This window comes from Beta vulgaris, chromosome 2 (assembly GCF_026745355.1).
Source record: "Beta vulgaris subsp. vulgaris cultivar EL10 chromosome 2, EL10.2, whole genome shotgun sequence".
Classification (NCBI taxonomy): domain Eukaryota; kingdom Viridiplantae; phylum Streptophyta; class Magnoliopsida; order Caryophyllales; family Amaranthaceae; genus Beta; species Beta vulgaris.
In genome coordinates, this window is record NC_079203.1 from 20,523,064 (window position 1) to 20,546,159 (window position 23,096).

Genomic DNA, 23,096 nt, shown 5'->3' on the forward strand with positions numbered 1-23,096 from the left:
ATCAAACATTTGCGTCGCACATGGCACAAAGTGCGACGCAGATGCGCACAATGTGCGTCGCACCTTGTGCAATGTGCGATGCACATTGCCCTCCCCAGGCTAGCCTGGGATGGCAGGGCAATGTGCGTCGCACATTGCTTGGGTGCGACGCACATTGCCTGGGTGCAAGAAGACCAATTTGCGTCGCACCGTATACAAGGTGCGACGCAAATAGCTCAACCATCTGCGTCGTTTCCGCATACGACGCAGATCAGTTCTGGGTCATTTGCGTCGAGACCTTTGCCGTCGGACCAAAGTCCGACGCAAACAGAGGTCCAGGGTCCGACGCAAATCGACCTTTTTCTACTAGTGAAGTTTGAGTAACATATCTTTCGTCACATTCTAAAGCATTCTAAGAAATAGTCTAGACTTGTGTTTTCTTCCCAACTCTTTTGTGTGCATGTGATGGTAAAGTATTCATGGTAATATATTTGAAGTATTCACGGTAATGAGGATCGGATTTAACATTGATTGAATGGTTGAGTACAATAACACTACCCAACTATATCTTTTCCCTAAAATGAAACATTAGATTAAGGTGATACCATAAACTACTACATAATACATCCTCAATAAATAAAATCAGTTTACCGTAATCTTTTAAGTCTGTCTTTTTTCACCTTAAAAATAATAAGATTGAGTTCTAATAAGTTAAGATAAGTTAAATAAGTTCAGTTACTCATTCATAAAAGAGTTGAAACTCTTTATAAAAAAATTATAATGAGTATAAAGTTCAATTAAGTTCAAGATAATTTAAGTGAGTATAATGCACCTTACAATTCAAAGCATTGCCATTATTATGTGTCATATGGTATACTCCCTCCGGTCTTTATTAGCTTACCATTTCTTTTGCACAAACTTTTAAAACAAATAATTTAGTAGGACATAGAAAGAAAGAGAAACTATTATTTTATGTTAAAGTTGAATGTATGTGTGATGGAAAGTAAGTGGTCCCATTCCAAAATTGGAAACAAAAAAATGGGTAAACTAATACGGGATGTCCCAAAAAGAAATACGGGTAAACTAATAAAGGTCGGGGATAGTATATCATCAATCACGAAAATCATGAAAAATATCATGAAAGATGTCCATAGAATTTTCACTTCAAGAGTTGATATTTGGAGAGAGAAAACACTTTGTTAGTATATCTATCTAATATTATAAAACAAAATCACTTAGCTACGTGCAAATTTGTTAAGTATTTTCAAATATGCTCACTATATGACGAACTCAAGGTATTACAAATCTGATGTTTCGAATGATAAGTGAACGTTCAAATTTGTGAAGCATTTTCATTGTTTGTCTTTGACAACATGATTTCAAGGATATGCTGAGAGAAATTACAACTATATACGATAACATTTAGTTTAGTACAGTGTATCTCAAAAAGTCCGCGAACTATAGTCATTACCCACAAATTTCAGTCGGATTTCAGTAAACCTTAATTTTGTCAAGTATATTATAAAACTACAATTAGTATTGGGTGAATCTGATGTATAATAAATTAGTATTAGTAGAAAAATTTACTATAAGTCAAAATAGGTCACTTTTAAGTTAATATAGGTCATTTTTAGGTTAATATTGGTATTTTTAAGTCAATAAGTAATTTTCAGACAAGTATTGTATCTGTTGAATTAATGACTATTGAAACATATTGAACAAGCTATAAGATTATAGGTAAATGCTATAAAGCATTGTATGATTAAAATTATTTATTTCAAAAATATCTTTAAGTCTTTTGAAAACATGGGGTGAATATTAAATGTTGAACGAAACGTGAGGGTTAATTTAGTTTAACTGAAATTTATGGGTCTACATCGCACAATTGGTTATCAAAGTGAGAGAATTCAACTTGCCGAATAAAGATCATCATGCATGTATTTTGTTTGGTAGAAGTTACAACTAGGACAAACGAAGCACATGGAAAAAAAACATTCAATATATGGTTCATCATCTTATAGTTTATCAACTTTTGACGGAATCACGAAATATGAAAAGATGACCATGTTTCTTTTATGAGAAAGAGAATAGTAAAGAAGATGATAATCACCATTAATTCCAAACTATCCTGGTATGTTATAGGCTTTTAGCCATGTCAAACACAGTCTCGTTTATTTGTTATGTTTTAGGGTCAAGGAAAGTTAGTTAGTTTTGTGAATCAACAATGCATAATGAAAGAGTTTGGGAAGTTACATATTGTCATTGATTGTCACAGCTTATATAGTACATCAGTAGGAGTCGTATACAACAAAGGATATAGTTTCCCATAAAAAGAAACAAAGGATATAGTTTACAAAAGGATAAAAGTCAACTATGAGAAGATAAACTAAGAAGATATCTATGCTGAGATATCTAACTAATCTACTGAACAAGATCGGTACAACTATTATTAAGCTACAAATAACAATATGATAATGTTTGACAGTTGGCTAAAACGTTGGGCTTTACTCATGTGGTGTTGTAAGGATATGCACTTAATGTCTGCAACTCTATTTGTAAGGAGATGGATGGTGCTTCCCCTATTTTCCTAATTTTGTGATAGAATTAGATTTGTTATGTTAATGATGTATCTCTCTAGACCAGTTTTCGTTGAGGGTGAGTTCTATGTAGTCGTTTCTAGAGTAAAAAATAGATGGAGCCTCATCATTCTAGAACATATAATATCACAATTAGTGTTATAGTAAGGAAGTGTTCCAAAACTTATGATTTAGTTTTACTATCTGTAAAAATCGAAAATATATGGGTATTGGTGAATTAGTGTAATCTTTTATGTAAAAACTTATCGAAAATATAAAAATCAAAATTGTCAAATAAATTATAGAATTTTTTTTTTCCTATTTGCAATCTTCTTATGTATATGGGTGAGTTAGTGTATGTATTTTAAGATAAATATATTATTTACTAAATCTAGGCCTAAAAAAATTAATAGATTTTTAGAATTTAAAGTCATTTAAGCACATGTTCATTCTTTTTAAAAAAAATTGGAATTGTCAATTAAGTTATAGGAAGCTTTTCAAATTCGTAATCTTTCTATATAGGTGTGTTATTAAGGATATCTATTTCAAGAAAATTGTTCTAAAATATCTATTACTAATTACATCGTTATTCAATAACTTAATAAATCTTTATAAGGGAAAGTTATTTAAGTCTATATATTCAAAGGTTCTTTTAACAGTTAACTAATCATTTAGACAAACTCGTACTTGGTTTAAAGTAATTTGAAGTCATTGATAAATGATAATACCACAATGAACTTAGCTCACAACTAATCTAAATTCTTTTTAAGTAAGAGATCCAAGTCTGCTTTATACCTTCATTTTTTTTTTTTTTTTGCTAGATAAGTTGAGATTTATTGCATAAACCAAACCTTTTACAACCTAAACCACTTCCAAGAGAAGGCGAACCAACTAGGTTGGACCCCCTAAACTACAAGGAAGGGAAACAGCCAAGTAGACTACAAACAACCAAAGGAAACAATTGAATACAAAGCCACTTATCTACTTTTTAACAAATCAAACCAAGCTCTATCAGCAGTAGAAGTTTTCTTAGGCAAGACAGTATTAATCCTAAGAATTGTTAAGCTTTTCACTCTATGAACAATCTGATCAGGCCTCCAGCCAACAAGATTCCACACAGCCTCATTTCTAGCCCACCATATGAAGTACACAGCAACTTTCAATACAGCAGCCAACACTTTTTTCTTGAAACATGAAGTTCTGTTATTTCTCCAAAATCTTACTATTCTTTGAAAATCATACTGATGACTCACCATACCCAGCCAAGATCTCAATAAATCAACACACTTCCTGGAATAATCACATTGGAAGAACAAGTGTTCCTGTGTTTCTCTTCCTGTAGAGCAAAATTGACAAGCATCATCATGTATTAAGCCATACTTCAATAATCTGTCAGCTGTATTTAGCCTGTTTTTCATTATTAGCCAAGTAATAACTCTGTGCTTTGGAATAGAGATTCTATTCCAAACAAACTTGTCCCAGGTAACATGTTCTTCTTCCACACAAAGCTTTGCATATATGCCTTTGAGGCTGTATTTCTGCATTCCAGTGAGGTCTTGAATAGAAATTTTGGATTTCAAATACTCTTTCACCTCACACACTTATTTCAATACCAGCTACATCCTACTGGATGTCTGTAATCCCACCAGTGCTCCTCTTTGATATAAACAGCATGAACCCATTTGATCCATAAGTTGTCCTGCTTTGTAGCCAGAGCCCATACATATCTAGCCATAGCAGCTATATTCCACTTATGAATGTCTCTGATACCTAAACCCCCTTCACTCTTAGGCTTGCAGATATCTTCCCATTTAACCCTTCCAGGTTTACTGCTATAGTAAGTCCCATACCACAAAAAGGCTCTGCAGATACCTGTGATCTCATTAAGGACTTTCTTGGGTAGAACAAACACCTGAGCCCAATACATGTGTATACTCATGAGCACAGAGTTAATTAGTTGCACTCTCCCTGCATAGGACAAGTGCCTACTACTCCACACCCTTATTCTAGAAGTCATTTTCTCCACAAGCACCTGACATTCAGTAGCAGATAGCTTCTTAGAATATATAGGCACTCCCAGGTACTTGAATGGGAGAGTACCCTGAGAGAAACCTGAAACATCCTTAACTCTTTGCACATCACTAGGAGCCATACCAGCAGTATAGAATTCTGACTTATTCTCATTGATACATAATCTAGAGGACATAGAGAATAGTTTAAAAGCTTGCAACATGAGATAGATAGAGTAGAAATCCCCTTCACAGCATAGAATAACATCATCTGCAAATATAAGGTGATTCAATTGGAGCCCTTTACATCGAGGATGAAACTTGAACCTAGGGTGCTGGCCCACTTTCTTCAATATCCTAGTCAAATATTCCATACAAATGACAAAAAGGAGGGGTGAAATAGAGTCTCCTTGCCTCAACCCCCTTTTTGATTCAAAGTAACCATGCATGCTACCATTAATCATTACTGAAAATCTGGGAGTTCTAACACACACCATGACCAGCTGAATGAATTTAGGAGGGAAAAGCAAAGCTTTCATCATATCTTCTAAAAAATCCCATTCAATAGTATCATAAGCCTTCCTCATGTCTAATTTCATTAGACAACTAGGCTTAACATTCTTTCTTCCATAACTTCTAACCATATCTTGACAGACCATAATGTTATGTATTATAAATCTGCTATGCACAAAAGCACCCTGGTTCTCAGCAATGATATCAGGCAATATGAGTCTTAGTCTATTGCTAAGGACTTTAGTTATACACTTGTATAACACATTACAGCAGGCAATTGGCCTATATTCACTCACATTATGAGGGCAGCAGACTTTCGGAACTAGAGTGAGTATAGTGGCATTCAGTTCCTTTAACAAGCAACCTTGATCAAAGAAATTCAGTACAGCCTGTGTAATTTCACCACCTGTTATATCCCAGGTGTCTCTATAGAAATGAGAGCCCATGCCATCAGGGCCAGGGGCTTTATCACCTGCAATAGAGAAGAGAGCAGCTTTTACTTCACTTGCTATATAGGGACTATTCAACAAAACTATGTGATCTTCTTGAAGCTTAGGACCCATATCTATGACTGCAGCTTTGATCACAGTCCTGTCCTGGATGCTAGTTCCCAGCAAATCTCTGTAATATTCAAGGAAAGCTTGAGAAACATTCTCAACCCCTTCCTGCCATTCACCCCTACTGTTATTGATTGCATAAACAGTATTTTGAAGTCTTCGAGCTTTAATTGCATTATGAAATAAAGAAGAATTTTCATCCCCATCTTTACACCAAGCCAGCTTGGCCTTGTGAGCTAGAAAAGACATATACTGTTGATGCTTGCTTCTATACTCAGCACTGGCCTTCCTTTCAGCCTCACTAAGACTCATATCACTAGGATTTTCCTTAAGTTGCTCTTGGCACTCTTTCAAGTACCTAGCAGCCTTTAGTTCTTGACTTTGTATATCAGAAAAGCCCTCCTGATTTAACTTTTTCAGTCTCAACTTCACCTCTTTTATCTTCTTCACTACTTTATACATAGGAGTACCTTGAACATCTTGATTCCACCCTTCTTGAATAAGCTGTGAGAAACTGCTAGCTGAACTCCACATTGTAAAGTATTTGAAAGGCCTTCTAGTGTTTTCTTTAACAGGGTAAACATTAACAACAATAGGCGAGTGATCAAACAAACCCTCAGGCATAAAGTGTGCTGCTGATGTAGGAAACAACCTATACCAATCATCATTCACCATAGCCCTATCCAGCTTAGAGTACACCCTACTTTCACCTTCTTGTTTATTATTCCAGGTGAATAGATTTCCAGTGCTAGTGAGATCCTGCATCCCACACTGAGCCATACATCTCCTTAAGTCTTCCATATCCTGTTGTCTCACCCTAGCACCAATTCTCTCATCATTACTCATCACACAGTTAAAGTCCCCTAGAATAATCCAAGGACCCTTACACAGACCCACCAACTTCACTAAATCCTCCCACACTTCCTTCCTTCCATGTGCATCATTAAATGCATATAAGAATGTACAAAAGAATCTTCTACCAGCAGGTGCAGTTATGGAACAATGCATAAGCTGACTAGAAATGAACATAATATCAACCTGAAAACTCATAGGATTCCAGGCAATAACAATCCTTCCTCCCCTATGGAAAGAGGAGTTAGAAGAAAAACACCAACCTCTAAACACATTCTGGTAAAGGCTACCCATATTACATGCCTTCACCTTTGTTTCAAGGAGACTCACCAGCCCAACATCTTTCATGTCAAGAAACTTCTTAACATCCTTCTGCTTGGCTAGACTGTTAAGTCCCCTAACATTCCAGACAATAACTCTATCCATGAGCATCAGGGAGCTTTCCACCCCCTTCATCTTCTTGTTCAGCCCCATTTAAAACACAAACAACTACTTCAGCTTCTTCAGTATCCACTGGTTGTGAAACAAGTACCTCAAAACCATTATTCACTACTGGACTAGTAGCTACATTTAGGCTTCTTCTAGCTGGCTTTTTTACAGGCTGAAACTCCACATTCTCAGCAGGAGGTATAACCTTAGCATTAACCTCAACATCTTGAGGTGGACTCTCTTTCTTCCTCCATTCTGTCCTCACCACCGGTTTCTGGCACTTATCTTGGGTATGCCCCATAGTGTTACACATTTTACAGGTTACTGGCTTCCATTCATAGATAATATCAACTTGTTCTACAGCATCACACTCATTTATGAACTCAATAGTGTCTGGAAAGTCCTGATCTACCTTCACTTCCATCATAACTCTAGCATACTGCAGCTTATCCCTTCTAGCTGTTGCCTGATCTGTTTTGATAGGTTTACCCACCTGACTAGCAATCTTGAAGAGACAGTTCTCCCCCCAGTACTTAAAGTTCAATGACATTTGGACCCAGATAGGCAAAACTCGCACATCTTCCTTCACAATATCAACAGTAGGATCCCATGCTTTCACCACTACAGGTTTATTGTCAAAAAACACATGGTTTCCTAATAACACCTGATCTTTGCGTTCAACTGTGGTAAAGCGTACTATATATATCCCTTTTTTAACCATAGCAACCTTATCCACCCCTAAGTTCCTCCATATTCGCCTCATAAAACCTTCCACTACCTGCATAGGAGGGTTTGCACCTATAATGTAGCAGTAAATAGCAGAACTCCAGAAATCCAGTTCAGGTTGTATACTAATATTACCACCAAGATTGCTGATGAAATAAAAAAAATAGTGGAATGAGAAATCTAAAACATGCTAAATAGCAGCAACATGCAACACAAAATAGCAGCTAAAGAATTCACTGTTAACACAACCAAACACGACGGATGGGGGAGGAGCAGTGGGGGGAGCAAACCACCAGCAACCATAACCGTGAAACATTTCTTAACTTCTATTACTTTTTAAAAGTTTTTATTGCTATCATAAATTGTTCTTGATATTCTAAAAAGAAAATGATAAATTTTCATATTATTCCTATTCTCATATCAATTTTTTCATCTATTTACTTATAGTAAATATATTTGAAATGTAACACCCCCAAAATCCACACGCGTCTACCACTGCTACGCCGCGTCGACCTCAAGAGCGTTACCGCCGCGGTGGAACGCAAGGCATAATAAGAGTTAACGATAACTTAAAACATTATCTTGAAAACTAAAATGCAGCGGAATTAAAATATAAATACAACTCGGGAATCATCAATGACCCCTTTCATTCAAACCACAAACCATTTATATAAGTCTTAGAAAACCAATAATACTTATTTCAAAATGCTTTAATGTAAATACCCAAGCCTAGTCCCCGTATGCTCAAGATTATGCAGCAGCATCAGCACACCTAGTCTGCTCCCCATTGTAGCATCAATGGTTCATCACAGTTCATCAAACACATAATAACACACAATGCTCAAATCGTATCTCTTGTAACACTCTTGTTACACTATGGATACATAGAATCATTTACCTGTTCTTAATTACAATGCTCAAATCGTATCTCTTGTAACACTCTTGTTACACTATGGATACATAGAATCATTTACCTGTCCTCTTAGTTACAATGCTCGAATCATATCTCTTGTAACAACCTTGTTACACTATGGATAAGATTAAAAATGCTCATGTTTATACTACGATAGAATTATGCATTCCAATGCAACATATCGATTTCAATTACAAATGTCTAACCAGACAATCTCAATCAATCAAACGTTCCCTATCATGCTTCTAGGTTCCAATAACATAGATTGCAACCTAATCATGATACTAATACTTGGGATTAAACTGGTACGCGTACGTACCTTGTAATGGAGAATTTTAATAGAACGTTCCGCTTATGAAATTGGGACCTAAACCGTTAAATAAAAGCTTTAGTGCTACGTCGTTGGTAATATTAACAACTATTACGTAATTAAGACTATACGGTTTAATAATTCGAAGTAAACGATAACTAAACCCCTTGTTTAAGAATTTTCGTTACTTTTCTATTATAAAGTGTTTAACGTCTTTTAAGGATTAAGGCTAGTGAGCATACTAATATTAGTTAGTGTCATTAGTCCACTATCTTTACCAAACTAATTTAAATCATAAGTCCAACCATGTTTTATGTCCAAAAATCTTATGTCCAAAATTCTTAGGTCCAATCCAGTATTATGTCCAAAGTTATATTCACAATTTTGTCAAAATAATAAAATGAACTCATTAACTTGAATTATTATTTAACTAATTATAATTTAACATAATTATGAAAACATAAATTATAATTAAACTTAATATAATATATTCAATATATAAAATGTTTTATACCGTTAAGCTCGCCGGAAATCAAGTTCCGGCGACCGATTTCCGGCAACGGCACACAACACTTGCGCACTACTGCCTGGTTCGCACCACCACGCTCGAACGCACCGCAGCACTCGCGCAGCCCACGCAGCACCTCGTCGCTCGTCGCTCAGCACTCGAACCAGCCTTCGAGCCTCGCTCCAGCCTTCGTCGTCGCACAGCCCCACTTCGCACAACCCGCGTTGTCGCACAGCCCAGCACCTACTCGTCTCGCATACGAGCCTCGCACAGCAGCCCACTCGTCGCACACAACCCCACTTCGCACAGCTCGCTCGTTCGCACCCTCGACTGCACTCACTCGCACAACACTCGCACTACACCCTCGCGCACTGACTCGAGACCCACGCCCAACTCTCGCTCGCACACGCTGCAGCGCTACTCGTCGCACAACGCGACGAGGATCTGAGAAGGCGCAGCGAGGGAGACGAGGACAGGGAAGGACAGATAGAGAGGAGAGGATAGCAACGAGAGAGAAGAGGAGAGCAGCGAGAGAGAAGAGGAAAGCAACGAGAGAGGAGAGGAAAATGGGAGATGACGGCTTAGGGAGGAAAGTGAGAATTTAGGGTTTCTAAATTTTTCTCTCTTCTTTCCTTTTTATAACCTTCTAAAAGTGGTAACTCTAGATCGGGTAAACTCGGCTTAACTTTATAAATCCGAAATTAACACAACCGACTCTTATTAATATTATTATATTCTTATTATTCTGTAAATAATATTAAAATCCTTTTTATTAACTTTTTTATATTTTCTTAATTATACGAATTAATTCTCAAAAATACGGAGTATTACAGGCTTTCCCCCTTAAAAGAAGTTTCGTCCCGAAACTTGGAGGTAGCCAGTCTTAACGACGATCTTTTGCACTTCTAAGTCCCAAAATTTCATAAGCGTTTTTAACGTTCGCACAACAGATGAGCAATAATTACAAATAACTATCAATTAACATACTTTAGGGTGAAAGCGCGAAATTCTATCGCATTCTTCCCCCCTTAAAAGAAAAGTTACGTCCCCGTAACTCACGTACCTCTTGAAAAAGCTCAGGGTACTTCAGACGCATTGCATCTTCGGCTTCCCAGGTGGCTTCTTCAGTATTTTGATTTCTCCACAACACTTTGACAATTCTGATGTCCTTATTCCTCGTACTACGCACTTTGCGGTCTAGGATCTGGACAGGTTTCTCCTCATAGGATAAGGTTTCGTCTATTTCGACATTTTCCGGTTCAAGTACATGTGACTCATCGGTACGTATCTCCGGAGTTGGGATACGTGAAACACATTATGGACCCTTTCTAAGTTATTGGGCAAATCTAGGCGATAAGCGACTTTGCCTACTCTCGCCAGAATCTCATATGGTCCTATGAATTTAGGGCTTAGCTTCCCCTTTTTCCCGAATCGCATCACTCCTTTCATTGGAGACACCTTAAGCAATACTTTTTCCCCGACTTCGTAATTCTCATCCCTTCGCTTTTGATCCGCATAGGATTTCTGCCTGTCCTGTGCAGCCTTAATCTTTTCTTGAATGAATCGCACCTGATCCACTGTCTCCTGAATCATCTCAGGTCCTAACACCACAGTCTCACTAATGTCGTTCCAACACAAAGGGCTACGACACTTTCTCCCATATAGTGCTTCAAATGGTGCCATCTTAATACTAGCATGGTAGCTGTTGTTGTATGAGAATTCTATGAGGTCCAAATGGTCTTCCCATGATCCTTGGTATTCTAAGGCACATGCTGCAACATGTCCTCTAAGTCTGAATAGTTCTTTCGGTTTGACCTCTGTAGCTGGGTGAAAAGCTGTACTCATCAATAGCTCACTACCAAAAGCTTCCTGAACCTTTTTCCAGAAATTCGAAAGGAATCGCGAATCTCTATCTGATACTATACTCGTGGGTACTCCATGCAATCGAATGACATTTTTCACATAGGCCTTGGCTAAGGCTTCCATACTCCACGTATCTTTCATAGGTATGAACCTTGCTGTTTTGGTTAGTCTTCCACTATCACCCATATGGTATTATTGCCTCCCCACTCCTAGGTAAGGCTACAACGAAATCCATGGATATCGAGTCCCATTTCCATGTCGGAATGTCTAAAGGTTGAATCTTTCCTTGAGGTCTCTTGTGTTCACTTTTGACTTTCTGGCACGTTAGACATTTTGAAACAAATTCAGCTACTGCTCTTTTCATCCCAGGCCACCAGAACATCTTCTTGAGGTCCTTATATAACTTATCTCCCCTTGGGTGGACGGAATAAGTCGTGTTATGACCCTCACCCATTATCTTTTGTTTCAATTCTTCACATTTTTGTGGCACACACCACCTACCCTTATATCTTATGCTTCCATCCTCATGGATCGCAAACCCTTCTGCTTTTCCCTCCTTAAGCTTTGCTTTGACTCGCTCAAGCTTCACATCCCCAGGTTGACTCTCTCTTATTTCGTCTAGAAAGTTGGGCTCGATGGTTAAGGCACTCAGCAATCTTTCTACCTCCCCTTCATGAACAACTTCTATCTGGAGTCTAGAAACTCCTCACAAAGTTTGTCGGCAACGACTAATGTATTCAGGCTATGGCTAGACTTGCGACTTAACGCATCAGCAACGACGTTGGCTTTACCCTCATGGTACTGGATGTCTAAGTCATAGTCCTTGATGAGCTCTAACCATCTGCGCTGTCTCATATTAAGGTCTTTCTGGGTGAAGATGTATTTGAGACTTTTGTGATCATGAAGATTCGACAAGTCACCCCGTAAAGGTAGTGTCTCCAGATTTTTAGGGCAAACACTATTGCGGCCAATTCTAAGTCGTGTGTTGGGTAATTGACTTCATATGGCTTCAACTGCCAGACGCATAAGCTATGACCTTCCCATTTTGCATAAGAACACAACCCAACCCATTCTTGGACGCATCACTATACACATCATATCCCTCATTCCCATTAGGCAAGGTTAGGACAGGGGCTGATGTTAACCTTTCTTTGAGCGTTTGAAAGGCTTTCTCACTGTCCTCATTCCAGTTAAACCTACAATCCTTTTTCATCAAATGGTCATGGGCTTTGCTATTTTGGAGAAGTCTTTCACAAATCTCCTATAGTAACCGGCTAAACCCAAGAAACTTCTTATGTCTGTGACATTCTTTGGAGTAGGCCATTCACTCACGGCTTTGATCTTTGCAGGATCTCTGACACACCCTCCTTGGAGACAAATGACCCAAAAATGACACTCTTTCCAACCAAAATTCACACTTCGAAAACTTCGCATATAGTTGGTTGTCCCTAAGTGTCTGCAAAATGACTCTCAAATGACCCTCATGGTCCTCCTTGCTCCTAGAATAGATCAGTATATCGTCTATGAATACAACGACAAATTTATCGAGGTAGGGTCGAAAGATCCTATTCATAAGGTCCATGAAAACTGCAGGTGCATTAGATAACCCAAAAGGCATTACCGTAAACTCATAGTGGCCATATCTAGTCCTGAAAGCAGTCTTAGGTATATCATGATCAACAATCCTCAATTGATGGTAACCTGACCTCAAGTCTATTTTGGAGAACATCCCCGCACCCTGAAGTTGGTCGAACAAGTCATCAATCCTAGGCAATGGGTACTTGTTTTTCACAGTGACATTGTTCAATCTCGATAGTCTATACACAACCTCAAACTACCATCCTTCTTTTTCACAAATAAGACGGTGCTCCCCATGGTGACATGCTAGGTCTAATATACCCTTTGTCTAGTAGTTCCTCCAACTGGTTTTTCAACTCGTTCATTTCTGCTGGAGCCATTCGATATGGGGCTTTCGAAATTGGTCCAGTCCCAGGTACTAGGTCAACGGTGAACTCTACATCTCTCCTTGGTGGCATACCAGGTATATCTTCAGGAAAAACATCCTGAAACTCTCGGACTACTGGCACATCCTCAGGCCTCAACGGATCATCCTCAATTCTTCTCACCGAACACATAAAGAGAGGCCATCCCTTGTCTACGTAGTTCTTAAGTTGTAAGGCATTGATCACCTTAATCCCGGGTTCTCGAGGTATTCTCCTATATGACACTCTTTTTCCCGAAGGATCTCTCAGTTCCACTTTTTGCGCATCGCAGTCTATCTTAGCCATGTACTTTCCAAGCCAATCCATCCCCAAAATAACGTCTAGGTTTGATAAGTTAAACTCTATCAGTCAGAAGGAAAGAAACTCTCTCCTATTTTCAGTGGCACTTTTAGAAATCTTTTAGAGCATTAACAGTCTCCCAGACGGAATGACTATAGGCATAGAAATCGACTCAGACTCGATCAATGTTAAAGTCCTAACAGTTGAATGGGCAATAAATGACAATGATGCTCCAGAATCAAACAATACTTTAACAGGAGTGGAGTTGATAGAAAATGTACCCGAGACAACATCCCTTCGAGCCTCTTGTTCTCTAGTCGACATCATATACAGCTTCCCCTTGCCCTTATCTTGGGAATTGGTTGCATTGTTCCCATTAGATGTCTGATTATTGGTGTTGGTTACAGGCTTGGAGTAGTTAGAATTCCCATTGTAAGCACTTCCCCCATTTCCATTCCCGTTTCCATTTCCATTTCGAGGTTTGTCCCCATAATTCCCATTCTTTTGGCCATTGGGTCTGATCAGTTTGTTCTTCGAGTAGCACTCATATGCCCTATGTCCCAATTTCCCGCATTCTCGACATTCCACCTTGTTACCCTCACAGTCTCTACCAGGATGGTTGTTAGGGCACTTTCTACTACACTATACACACGCTCAGATCTGCGGTTATTGGTGTTATTGCGGTTATTGTTGTTGGGATTAGAGTTGTTATTATTATTGGGTCCCTTACCGCAATTCCTTTGAGGGTCTTGATGGTTTTGGTTCCCATTATGCTTCTTTTCAAACTTCTGGACCTCGGGGTTTGGATTATTTTTTCATTTCTCACCCTGCTTACCCCTTCCTCTCTCTTCCTGATGGCATAAAGATGAGCAGCTTTGCCAAACACATGATCTAAAGAGGTGAATGTATCTCCCCCCAGTCTTCCTTGCAGGTCAAGGGTAAGTCCTAGTTCGAAACGTGAGGCTTTAGATTCCTCAGTAGGTGCTATTTCCGGGGCAAATCTCATCAGCTCGATGAATTTCCGGTAGTACTCCTCAACAGACAGAGTCCCTTGTTCCAACATCATAAATTCTGGGCTTTCTGCTTCTTAAGGTATGGAGGGTAATATTTGTCCCTTAAGGCCTTTTTGAAAGTTTCCCACCCAAAACCAGGCTGACTCAGGAGGTTGCTCTTAGCTTGGGTCCACCAGAAATGAGCATCTCCCTGAAGGTAGTAGCTCGCTAAGGGCACAGTTTTCTCATCAGGGCAGGATAGGTGAAGAAAAGTTTATCGAATTCCCCAACCCAGTTCTCTAATTCTTCAGGTCCCCCTTTCCCATTCAGTATTGGTGGGTTCCTACGGGCAACCTTTTCAGATAAATCCCCTTCACGATTGTGACCTTGGGCTAGGTTGGCAGTGATTTGCACCAAGTCACGTATCGATTGCTCGATATTCAGAGAGGTTTCAGGCGTGCCTCCCGACCGAACCATTATACGCTGAAAATAACATAATAGCTATCTCAGTGACACACATCATCCTGTCCTTTCTTAACCAATACACATTGCACATATAGCAAGCAGTTTCACGAACAAATATTAAGTCTTTATTGACTTGCAACACAAACATCTCACATGAGACGTCACAACCATAACAAGGAATATCATAAAGTATCCTTAAAGGTTTTGAAACATATACATATAGTATATATGGTATTTAAGAGATAAAACGATCGTTTCAATCAAGTAAAGAGTTTTGTCGCAAAATAAGGTTTTAGTTCAACACCATTTTTGAAACATCCTTGTACATCCTCTTAACCTATTCATTTTCGAATATTGCAAGAATCGTTCGCAACTTCAATTTGAACAATCAAACAACACATTCGAGTTCAAGACACGAAACGAAATCACATTTGCAATCATTCCTATGACTTAATGCACATAACATAATATGTTTTTATGCTCCTATCCCATACTACCCATTTTGAAATCGTTTTTAAAAGTCTTTGAAATTCAGAGCCTTCGGCTCTGATACCAGTTTTGTAACACCCCCAAAATCCACACGCGCTACCACTGCTGCGTCGCGTCGACCTCGGGGCGTTACCGCCGCGATGGAACGCAAGGCATAATAAGAGTTAACGATAACTTAAAACATTAACTTGAAAACTAAAATGCAGCGGAATTAAAATATAAATACAACTCGGGAATCATCAATGACCCCTTTCATTCAAACCACAAACCATATATAAGTCTTAGAAAAACCAATAATACTTATTTCAAAATGCTTTAAATGTAAATACCCAAGCCTAGTCCCCGTATGCTCGAGATTATGCAGCAGCACCAGCACACCTAGTCTGCTCCCCATTGTAGCATCAATGGTTCATCGCAGTTCATCAAACACATAATAACACACAATCAGCTATGCTGAGTACGTAATGAACCATTGAATACATGTAAACATAAATGATGCACACATGAACAATCTTAAGCATGATGCTACACTATGTTACATCCTTTAACCTTTATATCTTTAATCTTTAATTGGCATCGAACGGGCACCGTCATCTTACTAGAATCATACGGGCTACTGAATCCTTAACAGACACTAGGTCTGTTAGATGAAATGCAAATACGGTTTTGTTCCGTCTCACACCCATCACCTTAGTATGCATACCCCCAAGATCGAACGGAACCTTCCGCCTACTTGAGTGTCAAAAATATAAGGACACTACTGTCGTCACAGTAGGCCTGCGTAGGAGCGTAGGACAAGTCCCACACTCCCCCCATTGTTCATCACTTGTAGGGAGTCCAGCTACAAGATATTGCCATAATTCATTTTAATATTAACCATTCATTTCATAACCACATATAATCATTTTCCTGTTCTCTTAGTTACAATGCTCAAATCGTATCTCTTGTAACACTCTTGTTACACTATGGATATATAGAATCAATTACCTGTTCTCTTATTAAAATGCTCAAATCGTATCTCTTGTAACACTCTTGTTACACTATGGATACATAGAATCATTTACCTGTCCTCTTAGTTACAATGCTCGAATCATATCTCTTGTAACAACCTTGTTACACTATGGATAGATTAAAAATGCTCTTGTTTATACTACGATAGAATTACGCATTCCAATGCAACATATCATTTCAATTACAAATGTCTAACCAGACAATCTCAATCAATCAAACGTTCCCTATCATGCTTCTAGGTTCCAATAACATAGATTGCAACCTAATCATGATACTAATACTTGGGATTAAACTGGTACGCGTACGTACCTTGTAACGGAGAATTTTCGCTGTCTTAATCGAACGTTCCGCTTATGAAATTGGGACCTAAACCGTTAAATAAAAGCTTTAGTGCTACGTCGTTGGTAATATTAACAACTACTACGTAACTAAGACTATACGGTTTAATAATTCGAAGTAAACGATAACTAAACCCCTTGTTTAAGAATTTTCGTTACTTTTCTATTATATAGTGTTTAACGTCTTTTAAGGATTAAAGCTAGTGAACATACTAATATTAGTTAGTGTCATTAGTCCACTATCTTTACCAAACCATTAAATTATAAGTCCAACCATGTTTTATGTCCAAAATCTTATGTCCAAAACTTTAGGTCCAATCCAGTATTATGTCCAAAGTTAATTCACAATTATAGTCAGAATAATAAAATGAACTCATTAACTTGAATTATTAATTAACTAATTATAATTTAACATAATTATGAAAACATAAATTATAATTAAACTTAATATAATATATTCAATATATAAAATGTTTTATACCGTTAAGCTCGCCGGAAATCAAGTTCCGGCGACTGATTTCTGGCAACGGCACACAACACTTGCGCACTACTGCCTGGTTCGCACCACCACGCTCGAACGCACCCGCAGCACTCGCGCAGCCCACGCAGCACCTCGTCGCTCGTCGCTCAGCACTCGAACCAGCCTTCGAGCCTCGCTCCAGCCTTCGTCGTCGCACAGCCCCACTTCGCACAACCCGCGTCGTCGCACAGCCCAGCACCTGCTCATCTCGCATACGAGCCTCGCACAGCAACCCTCTCGTCGCACACAACCCCACTTCGCACAGCTCGCTCGTTCACACCCTTGACCGCACTCACTCGCACAACACTCGCACTACACCCTCGCGCACTGACTCGAGACCCACGCCCAACTCTCGCTCGCACACGCTGCAGCGCTACTCGTCGCACAACGCGACGAGGATCCGAGAAGGCGCGGCGAGGGAGACGAGGACAGGGAAGGACATATAGAGAGGAGAGGATAGCAACGAGAGAGAAGAGGAGAGCAGCAAGAGAGAAGAGGAAAGCAGCGAGAGAGGAGAGAGAAAAATGGGAGATGACGGCTTAGGAAGGAAAGTGAGGATTTTAGGGTTTCTAAAATTTTTCTTCTCTTCTTTTCCTTTTTATAACCTTCTAAAAGTGGTAACTCTAGATCGGGTAAACTCGGCTTAACTTTTATAAATCCGAAATTAACACAACCGACTCGTATTAATATTATTATATTCTTATTATTCTTGTAAATAATACTAAATCCTTTTTATTAACTTTTTTATATTTTCTTAATTAATACGAATTAATTCTCAAAATACGGAGTATTACATGAAATGTGTCATGTTTGAAAATGCCATGTGTTCACGTAGATAATAATGTCATTATAAGTTGATTATATGAAAAGTAATGACCAGATACATGTTTGTTTCATATATAGATTTGTAAACATAGATGTAGTTAGTTTTACCTCCATATATTTACAAAGTTATAATACGACAAGAATCACAAAAGGTATTAGTGTTATAGTTCAATAACAACTAATTGCCACGAATATCTTCTATTTAGATAACACGCGTGATGTTCAATCAATGAAGTGTACACCAACATCATATGGAATAATTAAGTTGCTACATCACAAAGGAGATGGGTTGAGTGAGACTATAGAATTCGGGAGCGGAAATAGTTGCATAAAGGAGTGACAGTAATAGTGCAGAATATCATTTTATTTGAACATCTAAATAAAGCAATGTGTTAAGTGAATACTTTTTCATTGGATAGATTGAACTATAGTGTTAAAGCCTTTTCATAGTATGTTTCTTCGTATATCTTGCTTATGTACAAACTTTTTGGTTATGGTAAATATGTAAAAGAAATTAATTGATTTGTATAGATTTCGAAATATTTACTTTCTACATTGGTTTTTTTTTTTAATTTAACTTACCTAAACTATGTACTATGATTTACCTTACCAGGAGTAAAACTTTCTAGAATTTTTTGTTGTTCAATCTATTATATAATGTGTTGATGTAATTACACCCTAATATACTCCCAGCTTCTTTCAAGGATTTAGTTAAGCAAAAAGCATGAATAAAATTAAACTGAGAAATTGCCTTCATATAGTCAAAAACGACCTACAAGCAAAGGAGCTTTGAGCATTCTGAGAATCACATCAAGTGATATTAGTGAAAACATTTTAATTAGTAAGCTGCAATAAGTATTGATTTACTTATTGTTCTTAGGCTGGTGTTCATAGATTGATATTTTTTTGGGCCCAGATTCCAAACTTGATGTGTTGAATTTTCTTAGATATAATTAGATTTATAAAGTTATAATACAACAAGGATTGCAAAAGCTATAAGTGTTAGTTCAACAATAATTCATTGTCAAGAGTATCTTTTATTTTAGATAACTCGCGCGGTGTTCAGTCAAAAGTGTACACTAACATCAAATGAGTTAATTGATACTATATCATAAAAGAGAGAGGTTGAGCCATAATAAGGAATTCAGGAGAAAAAATGGTTGCATGAAAGAGTGCCAGTAGTAGTGAAAATTGTCATTTTATCTGAACCTCTGAATGAAGCAATGAGTTAAGCGAATATGTTTTCATTAGATATATAGGTTGAATTATAGTGTGAGAGAATCTAATAAATGGTTCTACAAAATTAAATAAAAGAACAACCAAAGTGGTACACTATACGATAGGGTACCATTCTGTATATTTTTTATTCCTTATTAAAAACAAAAAAGTTCAATAAATTCATTCAGATTCATATAAGTTCACATAAAATCTAATAAAAATTAATAAGCTCGGGTGAGTTCAGACAAAGCCAGTTCAGCAAAAATAAAAAGAAATTAAAGCTCGACATACTCATAAAATAAGGTCTAATAAATTCATATTTGTTCAAATAAATTCGGTTAAGGTTTAATAATGACTAATAAGTTCAAAGAGTTAGGTTTGTTTCCAAATGTAAAATGTAAGAAAACATATTGATTATATTATTGAGACATCTACGCAATCCTATTAATCATACTATATAAGTTAAAACATTCATAAATTCAAACTTGATGTGTTGAATTTCCTTAAATATAATATTCAGATTTACAAAGTTATAAAACAACAAGGATTGCAAAAGCTATAACTGTTAGATCAACAACAATTAATTGTAAATAATATTTTTTATGTTAGATAACACACGCGGTGTTCAGTCAATGAAGTGTATACCAACATCAGATGGGTTCATTGATACTATACCACAAAATAGAGGGGTTGAGCAAGACAACGAAATTCGGGAGCGATAATGGTTGCATGAAAGACTGATAGTAATGGTACAAATTGTCATTTTATAAGAACCTCTTAATGAAGTAATGGGTTAAGCGAATACTTTTTCTTTAGATAGGTTGAACTATAGTGTTAGAGAATCTAATAAATAGATCTACAGACTTAAATAAAAGAACAACCAAAGTGGTGTACTATACGATACAAGACCATTTTGTTTTTTCAGTCCTTATTATAAACAAAAAAGTTCATTAAATTCAGTCAAATTCATATAACTTCACATAAAATTTAATAAGAATTAATATGCCCGGATAAGTTCAAACAAAGCCAGTTCAGCAAAAATAAGAAAAAATAAAGTTTAACGTACTCATAAAATACAGTATTATAAATTTTTATTTGTTCAAATAAATTTGGTTAAGATTTTATAATGACTAATAAGTTCAAAAGAGTGGGGTTATTTTAAATTGTAAGAAAATCGATTGATTATATTATTGAGACGTTTACGCACGCAATAAAATCCTATTAATTATACTATATAAATTTAAATAGTCATAAGGGCAAACGTGACATGCTGAATTTCCTTAAACATAATATTTAGATAGCAAAAATAGTAATACTCCCTCCATTTCTTTTTGTTCTACACACTTTCCTTTTAGATATGTTTCTTTTTAATCTAACATTTTCTATTCTTGATAACATGTTCCACCTACTTTCTCCTCTTTTTCCACCCATGTCATCTACTTTTAAATATTTTAACCCATATTTAGTTTCTCTCTTTCTCTCTCACTTTTCAGGATCTCTCGACACCTTTTCAATTTGAGTCTTTCAGTTTCTCACTTCATTTGTTTATATGCATATATTAAAATTCAAATTTCTATATAAATAGGTATATTATGACAACTTTGCTCAGCAAAAGGTAAAGTCGATACACAAGCACGATATGGTTTACCTCTATCAATCATTGACAATGTCAAATGCACTTCGTAGAATGATTCACTTATGAATGTTAAATATATGTTACTATCTAGACAAGTATATTACTACTTGGCAAAATCCTGACGCTCAATACATCTATATACCTTTTTATAGTTTTTGTTATACACACAATACTATACAATATTCAAAAGATAGGTTGATGTTGATAATTTTAGATGATATGATGCATTGCAATAATAAAATAAATTTTTGCTCTTATTTTAAGGTGGGATGGGGTGGGGACTGCAAGGGTAAGGTAGGGTAGGGTAGGGTTGGGTTGGAGTTATGGTGGGACTGTAGTGGGGGTCGTAAGTGTGGGGTGAGGTGTTGGTGGGTAGTGATAGTGGTGGCTAGGTGGTAGGGGTTATGGAGGAATTAAGATAGAAGAACTACAAGAGGGAGAAAAATACAATATAAATACGGGCAACAAATAGCATTTAAGTTTATATTATAAGGAATTGGTTAATCGTAAAAAAAAAAAAAAGACATTTGATTGAAACAAATAGATACAATAATGAACAACTAACAAGCAAATAGTAAGAAAAATAAAAAAGAATTTAGTAAAACGAAGTATAATGAAATTTTTAATAAAGGGATACTAACTTGGGTGACACTGAATATAGGGCAATATGAATCAAATCCTCTAAATCCTTGGTGAGGTAAATGAATAATTGACGAGCAAGAAATATTTTCAAACTTGGTCTCAATAGTTTTCTTTCTTCTCTTGAATCACCTTCAGTCCATCGCCAGCTTGAATACCAAATAAACTAAAGAAAAGCGATGTAAGTTGGGGGATTGCATTTCGAAATTCACTAACATCTAATAATATAGTGAAGGTTGTTTGGTTTGCCTAAATTGTCGAAAATTGATATTTTTCTATTAAATTCAAGGAAGAAAGATTGGGATCAAGAATGTTGTTGGATGTTTTTTTTTAATGGATGAGGAAGTGGGGAGGAATAGATGATGGGTATGAGCCGTGAAGTTAGCGTTTAGAGATAAGGGGGTTAAATCTTACCTATATTTGTGTTGGAATTGGGTATGATTTAAGAAAATAACATGTGCGATAACGAAAAAATTATTTATCAACAAATTGCTAGATTATCTATAAAAAAAACCTAATCTAAATGTTAAAAAATATTAAAAAATCATTTAATGGTTTATCTTGCTATGACTATAAATAGAAGTCAAGGACAATCTATGTCTCATGTAGGCATTTATCTTCTGAGACCGATTTTTAGCTATGAGTTGCCGTTTTCAGAGTTACGAGCAAAAAAAAGTCTCAAGATCCTTTCATTTGATAAAGAACACGGTGTGAGTAAAAGTACAACGAAGGTTTACAAGGAAGTGTTTGCAAACATATAAATTGCTTTAGACATTTACATTTGTAATTTGTGCTCTTCAACATTCTTATATTATAATTTTATTATATTTTGTAATTTGTGTCATTATTATTCTATGACTTTCTTTAAATATGTAATAAAACAATAAATACTCCCGTACATTATGCACGGATCTTAAAACTAGTAAGTTATTATAAACTCGTCGATTCAAAAGTCTTACATTTTCGGTTGTTTTGCATAAAAGGAAAATCTTAAACTACATAGGTAACAGGCGTATAGTAACACTCCAAAAGAGGCAAATTCAGGCTATGTTTGATTCACCTGAAATTTTCTGATCTGAACTTATCTGATCTGATCTGATCTGATCTGAACTTATCTGATCTGATCTGATCTGATCTGAACTTATTTTTTCTGATCTGATCTGATCTGAACTTATTTTTTCTGATCTGATCTGATCTGATCTGATCTGATCTGATCTGATCTGAACTGATGTGATTTACAAGATCTTATCTTATATAAAATATATTATTACTATTATATTATTACTTTGTAAATCATTATTATGCAATACATTATAAGATCTTCTTTATAGTATTACTATTATTATCATTTTATTTCTATTACAACTTTTACCCAACTTTTATTAATAATAATAATTATTATTATTATCATTATTATAAGCACAGCAATAATAATTATAATCATAA

The 23,096-nt window shown here is 36.7% G+C and overlaps 1 protein-coding gene and 1 long non-coding RNA gene across 2 annotated transcripts; both read right to left on the reverse strand.

The window, feature by feature from the left end:
- Positions 1–3,532: 3,532 nt before the first annotated feature.
- On the reverse strand, positions 3,533–4,099 carry LOC104887078 (uncharacterized). Its single transcript, XM_010671664.1, has one exon. It carries the CDS (start codon positions 4,097–4,099, stop codon positions 3,533–3,535), a length of 567 nt encoding a protein of 188 aa, XP_010669966.1.
- Positions 4,100–15,674: 11,575 nt separating this feature from the next.
- Positions 15,675–17,326, reverse strand: LOC130590582 (uncharacterized). The gene is made up of 2 exons (XR_008968431.1): positions 17,294–17,326; positions 15,675–15,846 (listed from the first exon to the last, which is right to left on the reverse strand). It is a non-coding gene; the product is annotated as an uncharacterized LOC130590582 (long non-coding RNA).
- Positions 17,327–23,096: the final 5,770 nt, after the last annotated feature.

Excerpts from the sequence above, each read along its gene's own strand:
- LOC104887078 (XM_010671664.1), bottom strand. The coding sequence starts at position 4,099 with ATGCAGAAATACAGCCTCAAAGGCATATATGCAAAGCTTTGTGTGGAA.